This window comes from Balaenoptera borealis, assembly GCF_965194805.1.
Source record: "Balaenoptera borealis genome assembly, chromosome: 20".
Taxonomy (NCBI): Eukaryota; Metazoa; Chordata; class Mammalia; order Artiodactyla; family Balaenopteridae; genus Balaenoptera; species Balaenoptera borealis.
In genome coordinates this window covers 46571457-46583722 of record NC_138879.1, presented here as the reverse complement: position 1 = coordinate 46583722, position 12266 = coordinate 46571457, and the positions used below count along the sequence as shown (strand labels likewise).

Genomic DNA, 12266 nt, shown 5'->3' with positions numbered 1-12266 from the left:
CAAAAATCACCTGATATTCCCCTTCCTTGCTAGATGAGTTTGAAATAATTATAAAACTGTAAAATCACTTTGGTTGGGGCTTCCCTGGTGGCGCAGTGGTTGAGAATCTGCCTGCCAAGGCAGGGGACATGGGTTCGAGTCCTGGCCAGGGAAGATCCCACATGCCGTGGAGCAACTAAGCCTGTGTGCCACAGCTACTGAGCCTGCGCTCTAGAGCCCACAAGTCATAACTACTGAGCCCACGTGCCACAACTACTGAAGCCCACATGCCTAGAGCCCGTGCTCCACAACAAGAGAAGCCACCACAATGAGAAGCCTGCGCACCACAACGAAGAGTAGCCCCCGCTTGCCACAACCAGAGAAAGCCCGTACACAAAGACCCAACGCAGCCAAAAAATAACTAACTAAATAAATAAATAAACAAATTTATTTTAAAAAAAAATCATTTTGGTTGATCTTTTGTTTTTTTTTTTAGCAAGTAAACTCATTAGCAGGAATTATTAAACCATGTAATCCATCGTCAGACTAAGTCATCTGAAAGCAGAAATGGGTTTAATCTACAGCATAGCAATAAGGAGCTAATTCTTCCCTGTGTTTTGCTCCTTTAAAATTTATACAAGAAATCTGAAATCTATGTAAATCAAGAAACATCTTATACATTTTCAGAAAACAAGTGTCAAGATAAAATTTTTCCTTATACACCCTTATTCTTTTTAGTCTCAGGTACCTAGACACCAAAACTGACACTTTAAAATGTGAGCTGAACTACTTACTTCACCAGATGCATTTAATTCACCCTTCTACCTTACCTGTTTCATTGCTTGCTTCTTAGCAGCTTCTCTCTGAAGGCTTTCACTCACGGAGGTCTATAAAACAGGAAAATGCTGTCACTGTTTCAACCAATTTACAACTTCTTTTCCAGTATTCTGGTTGGCAACGAGTCCCTTACTTATGGTTAAAAATAGAAAGATAATATTATGAATTAAATTAACATTTTCAAGGTCTTCACCCTAAACTTTAGGAAACGAATGAATCTTCATTATAAATCATCAGGGTGTAAGAGAAAATAAAATGGTACAGGACAAGATGAGGTAACATGGGTTTTCAGTTCCAGCTTCACCACTAAGTTGTTAAACTTCTATGGATTTCAATTTGCTTTGTGTACATATGTGAATGTGCGCGTGTTGAGTGTGGGAAAATTGGTCCCTTCCAATACTAAAATGGTATGATTCCCAGCAACAAAAAGCACATTATTTTAATATTCACCACTGAATATAGTATATCAAACTCTTAGTACATGCTGAAGGCTCAGGGACAGCCAGGACTATCTGTCGTTATTATCATTCAATAAATATGTACTGAAAAGCATACCATAACAGGCATTGTTCTAGCTCCTGAAGACAGCAGAAAAACAAGAACAGTCTCTGTGCTTGAGAGATAAATGGTCTGAAAGGGAAGACAAATAACTAAAAGAGATAATCACAATATAAATGTGATAGGCAATATAACAAAGGGATAAAAAAAGGGCTGCAGGAGAACAGAGCAGGAGACTAAATGTATAAGGAATCAAGAAAGCCTTCCCAAAAGAGATATGACATTAGACCTCAATCAAAAGGAATTTCAGAGAAGACAAGAAGAGTACAGAAAGTAGTAACCACATGGGCAAAAGTAAAGACTTGCAGCTAAGAAAAGAAATATAATTAGAATACTTAGGAAAAACTGTTCCCTTAAAAGTATAAGGCCTTGTAAATATACTAACCAACAATGAAATGTACACACTAAAGGGGTGCATTTTATGGTGTGTAAATTATACCTTAAAAAAAAAGACTACTAATGAATTATAGTTCTCTAGCCTATTGACATTTGCTATTTCCAGCTGTATAGTATCAACTGGTGCATCCTTTGTTTTCCATGGCAACAAACAGAACAAAATAAACCTATTTCTAGTTTTCTATGACCATGCAGATGAATAAAGTTAACACACAAAAGCCAGACAATAATAACAGAATACTTACTTAATAAATTAAAAGAAGTGTACAGGCAGAGACTAAGTTTTACTTTAGGTGACAGTAAATTGACTCCAACTAGAGGAAGAGATGTTGATAACAAAAATAATAATAGTAGCTAACATCTATAGAGCCAGGTGCTATTATGCTAAGTTTATTACTTGTGTATTACATGTATTACTCATTTAATTCAAATGTCCCTGTTATGTAATATGACACATTTTTCACTCATTAGAATATAAATTTTAAACATGAAAATATTAAATATTATAGTAAGTATATCTCATGAAATTCTAATGCATTTTGTTTGTTTGTTTTTTCACAGCTTGTGGGATTTTAGTTCCCTGAGCAGGGATCAAGCCCGGGCCCCACCAGTGGAAGCACCAAGTCCTAACCACTGGCCCACCAGCGAATTCCCTCCAATGCATTTTTATGTCTCAGTCTTTCTAATTAGTGTATACTAAATATATTTTTCTTGATCATTGAGTCAGTAATGTCCTCAGGATTGACTAAAAGAGTAAATCCCCAAATGCTGGACTTTTACTTATTTTTATTACTTTTTCCCACCTCTCCTCCAGTCAGTCACAGTTCACAGGCTGTTACTTTCAAACTGGTTGCTTCAACCTGAACTACTGAACTTGAAAAAACAAAACACAAGTCTATGACTTTTTAGACTTTTATATAATGTAGAATAAGCAGACTGGGAAGGGCCTTCCAATGTAAAGTATATATACTTTGAAATATCTCAAGAGACTTTGTTTTCATGCTTATAGCTGTTTAGAAGGATGAAGTCTGACCTTTGAAAAACATCAGTTGTTATTACTTACGGGGTTGATAACATATGGAGAGAGTAATTTTACAGATCCTATCCACCAACTTATATCCCTGGAATTCCAAGAGCATCAGTGGATAAAGAGGTAATTCTGAACCTACGCTGAAAAACTCAGGGAGGACTGTCTCCTTTTGAAGTTCATGTCTCAGTTTTCTAGCTAAAGGAACTCTAACAATGATTATTAGTGGTGATGGCTAAAATGTTAACAACCTGTTTAAATACATATACACAAAAAACTAAAAATGAAAATAGTAGCAATAAAACTTTTGCTTCAGTAATAGTGATCCTATATAAAAATCAGTAAATGTATTAAATGACATTTTAATCTTTATCTTCTACATAACAAACATAAGAAACTGTAGTCTAGATTCATACTGGAGACAAAATAACTGGTAAAATTAAACACAAGAGCAATAAGATTTTATATTTTAAAGGTCAAGTCTTTCTAAGTTTTAAGAGATATCCTTAAATTAAAATACCAATACAAATGTTAAGACAACTTTTAATTTAGTCTGGTTTCCATGAAAAAGGATATGCAAGAGAAGAAAAAAATGAGAAAAGCAGGTTGTCCTGCATAAGTCAGGGAAGGTTTCACCTTATTGAACTCAGCAAGAAACAGATTTCATACATGTGCCCTATGAATAAAACAAAACTAAAATATGTAATAACTGCCAACATGTCAGCCTCTAACTTTAGAGTTCCTATACTGCATGGCATAAGGGGGAAGTACAGAATAACGGTCAAAAGTGTAGGCTCAGGAATATGACTGACTTTCAAACTATTCCCTCTCTCTTACTAGCTGTATTATTTCAGATATGTTACTCATCTATATAATAGTACCTATCTCACTAGGTTGTTTTGAGGATTAAATGAGATAACACGTAAAAAGTACTTGACAAGTATGTGGCTTATGCAAGTGCTCAGTAAAGGTTAGCTATCATTACTACCATTATTATTACTATGCTCGTATTTAAGAACATTTTGGGCTGAAGAAATGTTTATATTTAAACAAATTAAAATTAAGTTATGTGAAAACAGTAGTTATAAGTTTTTTTCCCTTGGAGTATTACAGTTAAACCAAAGTGTTCACCAGAAAAGCATGTACACTATGTTCCACTTTATAGTATATTTATCAGTGTGTTTAATAAACATAAGATTGGCTTACTTGAAGTTGGACAATATGATTCAATTTGCATCTACTGAAATAGAAGAGTCTATCCTGTTGTATATTTAAAAGGCTGTACATGTTTTCTTTTGTGTGTTAAGATTCCTTAAGGTTTCATACTGAGTACACCAAAACACAGGAAAATAGAGGATGCAAACATTTGAATCCTTTACTAGCCATGGGAGCTATGGCAGAGCTAGAAATGGGTTTTCTAGAACTAAGAGTGGTTTTACAAGCAACTATAAATGAAAATACATTGCCCCAAAGCATGAGATTAGAAAGAACTCTTCTTTTTGAGAGAGTCCTCTGTTGTGCTGCTGTAATAATCATTGGATGATGGGAGGTGATAGCAAGGAATGACCAAATGAATGGACATCCTCCTTTAATAACTGCCCGGTTTGGGGTGGGAGTTCTTGTTAAAGAAGTATATTTTTTTAAACTTTATTTTGAAGTAATTATAAATTCACTGGAAGTTGCAAAGAAATGTACAAGAAGGTCCTTCACCCAGCACCCCCCCGCAATGTGAGCATTTTGCATAACGAGTAAAATACCAACACCAGGAAACAGACTTTGATATAAACCACAAAGCTTATTCAGATTTCACCAGTTTTACATGCAAAATCTGTGTATGTGTATAGCTCTATGCTATTTTATGACATGTATAGATAGTTTCGTGTAACTGTCACCACAATCAAGATACTTAACTGTAACATCACCACAATATTCCTTAGTGCTACCCTTTTATAGCCATACCCACCTCTCCTCCCCTCCCCACCCCCATCCTTAATCACTGGCAACCACTAATCTGTTCTCTATCTCTATAATTATGTTACTTCAAGAATGTAACATGTTAAATAAATGGAATCATTTTGAGACTAGCTTTTTTCACTCAGCATTATTTTAAAGGAATGTATTTTGCTTAGTACAGATATTACAAAACACTTCAGTTCTTGCCACAAAATATTCTAGCCTGCAAGTGACCTAAGGAAATATAGCTGTTAAAAACTGATGATGGGGGCTTCCCTGGTGGCACAGTGGTTAAGAATCCACCTGCCAATGAAGGGGACACGGGTTTGATCCCTCGTCCGGGAAGATCCCACATGCTGCGGAGCAACTAAGCCTGTGCGCCACAACTACTGAGCCTGTGCTCTAGAGCCCGCGAGCTGCAGCTACTGAGCCCACGTGCCACAACTACTGAAGCCCGCACGCCTAGAGCCCGTGCTCCGCAACAAGAGAAGCCACCGCAACGAAGAGCAGCCCCTGCTTGCCGCAAATGGAGAAAGCCCACGCACAGTAACGAAGACCCAATGCAGCCAAAGATAAATAAATATTTAAAAAAAACACAAAAAACAAACTGATGATGGAGGCTGAATATGACCAAACCACAATACTGTCATTAACTGATTAGTTTCCAAATTAGCAGGTAGGCAATTATCTTAATTCTATGTCTGAAGACTTCACAGAGCAATAAGAGTATTCATTAATGGTGCCTTCTAATAAAACCACAAATTATCATCAGTTTTAAATTTAGGAAGACAAAGGGGCTTTATCTTAAATTTTAAAAAAATTCAATTTATAAATTGGGTCAAATACAAACTTTTTTTTGAGGAGGAGTCACACACAGCATGCGGGATCTTAGCCTGCGTCCCCTGCAGTGGAAGTACGGAGTCTTAACCACTGGACCACCAGAGAAGTCCTGAAATGTAAACATTTTGACTGTCCTAAAAGCACAAAAACTACTGTATTACACTGGTGTTTCAAAATGTTTAGGTTCTCTACCAAAAATCTCAGGGAAATACCCTTTAAAAAACCTGTAGTAGCTCCCTGAAAATGTTTGAACTTAATTGAACAAACATGTTCAGAGAACCCAGTATGTGTATAGCACTAAAAGTGGAGGAGGAGCCATATTTGGTCAACATCTTAATTTTTTATGTCTAATCTAAGAGTTGGTACACTTACATTAGCTTTAATTCCAAATAAGAAATGAACATGAAGAAAAAGAATATAAAAACCTGGTCCATTTTATATATACAACAATTCTTTCTCTCTCTACACACACACACACACACACTATTATAAAGGGTAAAGATGCGATCATCAAGTATAAGCTCCATGATTGCAGAATTAAGGAGAACACTGCAACTGGATTTTCTTAGTCTTTATTACCTCCATTGTTCTTGTAGAGAATAAAAACTATTTACTAGTGTTTTGTTTCATTAAATTGCAGTCAGATATGACATGACTAAAAGGTAGACTGTTTTAAAAATCTTTCCAGTTAGCTCAGATAAATGGAAGAGAAAGCACATGGTTGTGCAGCACCTTTCTTCCACCACTACTGGGTTGCCTCCTGGGCTGTGGTAACAATCAGAAGAGAAATGGATCTGTATTTATTACTGGAACTCCTTCATCAATACACAAAATATAGTTTAATGACACTGGGGAAAAATTACAGATACTGGACCATTATTTATATTATTAAATTATCTTTCTCCAGTCATAAATTCTTTTTAATTAAATGAAAATTCAGAAAAGGGTTGATTTTTTTTTTTTTTACAGAAACTAATCTGTTATTCCATAACTAATAAACCACAAAGGGAAAAAAAAAATTACCTATGGGCTTCTTTCTGAAAAAAGAGGTTTACCTATCTACTTATCCAAAACAGATCTCAGTTAAAGAAAAAACAGTTCAAGAATCAATCCTTCCTTGGGCTTCCTTGGTGGCGCAGTAATTAAGAATCTGCCTGCCAATGCAAGGGACACAGGTGTGTGCCCTCTCCCGGGAAGATACCACATGCTGCGGAGCAACTAAGCCCGTATGCCACAACTACTGAGCCTGAGCTCTAGAGCCCGCAAGCCATAACTACTGAGCCCACGTGCCACAACTACTGAAGCCTGCGCACCTAGAGCCCATGATCCGCAACAAGAGAGGCCACGACAGAAGTCCGCGCACCACAACGAAGAGTAGCCCCCCCTCACCGCAACTAGAGAAAGCCCGCGCATAGCAACGAAGACCCAACACAGCCAAAAAGAATAAAAATAATTAATTTATTTATTAAAAAAATCAATCCTTCCTTAAATGGCTTATGGCTACAATCTTCTGTTGTGCTCTTAGAACTTAGAAATGAAAAATTCCTGTTCTTTTTCTTTAAACCTAGCAACAGATCATTTATTAAAGGTCTTACAACTCAGTAATCTGTATTATGGGCTTTATTTGTCCACATTCACATGACTCTTTTAAGTACAAAGCCTGTTTAAGAGTTGTGAAAAATACAGAAAATTTTTATTATATAAACTCAGACAGAAAAAGATGTGGCTCTGAACAGAAAATTTCGAAATGAGAAAATATAAATGACCATTAACTATATGAAAAAATGTTCAGGGCTTCCCTGGTGGCGCAGTGGTTGAGAATCTGCCTGCCAATGCAGGCGACACGGGTTCGAGCCCTGGTCTGGGAAGATCCCACATGCCGCGGAGCAACTGGGCCCGTGAGCCACAACTACTGAGCCTGCGCGTCTGGAGCCTGTGCTCCACAAGAGAGGCCGCGATAGTGAGAGGCCCGCGCATCGCGATGAAGAGTGGCCCCCGCTTGCCGTGACTAGAGAAAGCCCTTGCACAGAAACGAAGACCCAACACAGCCAAAAATAAATAATAAATAAATAATAAATAAATAATAAATTAATTTTTTTAAAAAAGTTCAATCTTACCAATAACTAAAAAGATGAAAATGAAAATACTAACTTTAATCACTTATCAAATTGGTAAAGATTTTTTAAATGATATCATCCAATACTGGCAAGGTAATGAACAAAGATATACTCCTGCATTGTGAAAATGTGAAATAGTTTCAATTTAGCAAAATGTATCAAGAGAGCCTGAAAAATATCCATTTCTTCTGATCCAGTAATTCCACTTACAGTTTATTCTAAGGACATAAAAAAAGATGCACAAAAAGATTTAGGTACTATGATAGTCACTGTGTTATATAATGGGATATCTAGTCACATTAGTGAAAAACTTTGAACAAAATAAGACTGGTTAAATAAGTGTATACTCTTCAACAGAAAGTTTTGTAGCCAATTGAAAATCTGTTTTCAGCAACATTTAATGGTATGGGGAAACTTTAAGGCTACATGCATACTAGTCCTTCCTTGTTCACTACTCAAGAAGCCACCAGATAATCATTCCCTCTCATACTATGGCCACACTGCTTCTTGCGTATTTTACCTTGACTCAAACCTCCCCATATCCTCATCCTCTCTGATGTACTTCTCTTTCACTTCGACTAAAAACTGGCTTTTCCCTAAAGACATCTTTCATTTGAGGCTGCTCATCGCTCATATACCCTGTACTTCAGATTAGGAGGCTGTGTCTCCTCCTGATTCTAGTCTCATACACTGTAGGTAAAAATCCCTGTTCCTTTGAAGCTCATGCTATATGATATATGACTATGTTACCCTTACCCCTCTCTTCTCTCAATTCATGAACCCTTTATTACTTACTATCTCTGACATCTTGAGCTCAGTCTTCCTCTCTCGTGCCATCACCCTGGCATGCCATCATCATCCCAGATAATGCATACAACAAACACTAACCTTGTTTTCCTCATCTCCACTTACGTTTTAAAGGTTTTTAAGTCTCCCTTTTAGTCATATCATATCTGTCTGACTGTAGTTTAATGACTGTTTCCTCTCTACTTCAGCCACCCTCTCTCACGGTCACTCTTGTTACTACCTGCAACTGCCCCAGCTCTGAAATTATAAACTTGTGCAACCCACCTGATAACCACCACTACTCTTCTAACTATATTCCACTGAACATAAGATGTGCATTATTTCACATTTTAACATTGCTGAAATCCGAATACACCTTACAATCAGTGGCATCACTGAATTACTGTCAAACCAGAGGTATTCTTAATACTTTAGTTGATACTACTGCTTGCATCTGTGAATATTAAAAGTATCAGCATCAAAACTTGTAGAATGAGCATCATTGAATGCTGCTGTAGCATTTCTTAAAATTATGCAATTTTGTGGAGATAATTTACTTTTGACTCCCACTTGGGATTATTACTTAACATGCCTACTTCACCACCTCCAAACACCCTCCTTATAAACGTCAAGTTTGATGTCAGAGAGAATGATATAGTGTGGAAAAACATTGTCTGAGTGAAAAAGTGAGTCCAAAAAATACTATATATGAAAAAGTTTTAAGAATTCCTTAACCAATTAATTTCGCTTATATTTTGTTTTATGTATGTATAAGAGTAACCTAAATTAAAAAATTTGTATCTAATTTAGACTAAAAGAAGCCTTTCAATATTGTATCGTGCACTAAATATATAATTAAAATTCTAAGTGACAGGAAAGACTGTCATATTTAATCGACAGTGTTCTTTTTTTCTTAGTGGTACATAAAATAACAGTGCAACCTACAATGTTTTCGATTCAATGAAATACAGTAGCTCTCTTGATCATTTATTTCCACCGTATCCTTTCTTTTATCCTATGGATGCCCCTAATCCCTTGATTCTTCTATTTTCTATTAGAATCTTTATAGTAGTAAATCTTCAACTACTCTTGCCAACAATCTTAACTCCTTTGCTATACTGTCTACCTTCTGCTACTCATTTGACAAACCCAAGTCCTGAATCAATCCAACCATCTGCTGTCTATATTAGGCCTGTCAAGCACTTCCGTAAAATGTAATTTCTTAGTTTCTAATTGTAATTGGGCCCTAATGCTACCTACGAATTCTTCTTTTTCATTAGTCAAGTCTATCTTCTTTCTCTACCAGCTATATCCAGGCCTCCTCTCTTCTTAAACCTCCTAGTCTTTGTCAACTCCCTGTACACACATTACCTAAGATTACTGCCACCTTTCAAAACTATTATGAAAAATTATTTTGCACAAAAAAGTACAAAAAATAACACCTATGAATTCATTATCCAGCCTAACAAACAGAACATTATCAGCACACCTGAAGTCCCTATATATCCTTCCCTAATCCCATCTCCTACCCTTTCCACCCTGAATTTTGTTTACAGTCTCCTTGATTTTTTTTTTAATAGTTTTGCTACATAGATATTGAAGGGGCTCAGGACATGCTACCCCAAAATATGCTGCTTTGGCATATTGATTATTTTGAGTTAAAGACACCTGAAAAACAGCAGATGCAAGGACACTCTGACCTTCCTTTTTCTTCCTAAAAGCAGGAGATAAAATTCCCATGTGAAAGGTGCCTTCCCTGTACTAGGAGTTAGAAAAATTCTTATCACCAGAGATAGGGAGTCAAAGCCAGGAGAAATCTATACAAACAGACATTGTTAGAATAACTCTATCTTTCTTTAGTCTCCCCCAAATTTTACTTTTCCACAATTGCTACTCTTTGTTAACCTACTATACAAGCACTTAGGCCTACTCACTTCTTTGGGTTTTCATTTTTCTTGTGAGGGCTCCCATATATGTGTAAAAGAACTTCATATGCTTTTCTCCTGCTCATCTGTCTTTACGTCAGCCCCAGCCAGAGTCTCTAGTAGAATGAAGGAGTTATCTTACCTCCTTCTACAATATACCTCTCCAAATGATGTTTTACTTTACAGAAACTGAACTTGTATCCATTCCTCTGCTGATGAACATTTATTTGCGTTTCGTTTTTGTTTTTGCAAACAAAGAAGCTATGAACATTGTTGTGCATGTGTCCTGATACACATGTGTAACCATTTAGGAGAACTGCTACACTGTAGGAGATATATCTTCAATGTCACTAAATACTGACAAATTATTCTCCAAAGTAGTCTAACCAATTCACACTCCCACCTACCGTGTATAAATTCCCACTACTCTATCCTTGTGAACATTTTATATTGTGGAACATTTTATTCTCTAGGCAATTTTATGGGCATAAAATGATTTTGTTTTGCATTTCCCTTATTATTGAGGCTGAATTATATATTCATATAATTTATATATTTTTCATATATTTTTTAGTCATATTCATGTCTTTTGTACATTTTTCTATTTGGGTTCTCTTGTTTTCTTAATGATTTGTTGGAGTTCTTGGTATACTCTGGACAATAATCTTTTCTTATTTTTATGGTTGCAAATATCTTTCCCCTATGGCTTGTGTTTTCCCTTTTTAAATGACACCTATGATATTGGCATCTTTGAAGAGAAACATCATATAGGAACTCCTATAACTCCCTCTCACAAAACCTAAAAACCTTGTGTGTCAGGACCCATGCTCAAATCTCTCCTATATGAAAACAAAGATTCCCTTCCCCCTGACCCCACTGTCCCTATAGCCACCGTAAGAATACTGGCATCCCATAAGAGCCAAAGTGGTCTACCCTTGTTGCCTCTATCCACATACATTCCTCAACCCCAGCGCAACCTGGCCTCTGCCCCTACCACTCCACTGAAATCGTTCTAAAACCTTTGTTGTTAAACCTAATCCATAGTTTTGATATTTATCTTATTTGACCTCTCAGAAGTATCTGACCTAGTTGATCCTGGCCTTGCTTTAAACTCCCTCAAGCTCATTTGTTATTCGTTCCTCTCTCTCTTTTTATGCTCCATTCTTTTTTTTTTAATTGAGGTAACATTGGTTTATAACATTATACATGTATTGTATATGTAAATACAACATTCTATTTAGACTTCTGTATACACTACAGTGTTTATGATCCATTCTTAATTAACTACTTTCATTCTCTTGAACACACCATGTCCTCTTTCAACTTCAGGACTTTGTGTATCTAACTCCCTCTGCTTGGATAAGTGACTTATCCTTCTAGTCTTGGCCTCCTTCAGGAAATCCTCCCTGACTCAAAGAATGTGTTAGATATTTGTACCCTCCTAGGTACATCTATATCTTCTCATTTTACTTATCATTCTATACTGAAGTTGTCATTTTACTTAGCTGTACCCCCTATTGACTAAAAGTTTCATAAGGACAGGGACATTGTCCATCTTTAAACACTTCTGTAACTTCACAAACTGGCAACATGACCGGCACATAAGTATTTGATAAATAAGTAAGTGTTCAATTTATGGTTGTATTTTCCACTACTATCACATTTTCTATGTGTGATATTACAAGCTTTAAAAATTTGCTCAGCCTCTGATCCAGCAATTCTACTTCAAGAATTCATCCCTAAGAAATAATCTCAAATGTGTACAAGAATGCCTTGTGGGATAATGGAATTTGTAAAATCAAAAAGCTGGTAACCACTCTAAGATTCAACAACAGAATGGTTAAATTA

The 12266-nt window shown here is 36.3% G+C and overlaps 1 protein-coding gene across 3 annotated transcripts in view; it reads right to left on the bottom strand.

The window, feature by feature from the left end:
* NSRP1 (nuclear speckle splicing regulatory protein 1) overlaps positions 1-12266 on the bottom strand; it is a 73115-nt gene that overhangs the window by 28142 nt on the left and 32707 nt on the right. For all 3 annotated transcript variants that reach the window (XM_082371862.1, XM_082371864.1, XM_082371863.1), the window contains one exon: positions 810-866. In XM_082371862.1, coding sequence (XP_082227988.1) covers positions 810-866 — 57 coding nt within the window. The remainder of the gene's footprint in view (positions 1-809; positions 867-12266) is intronic.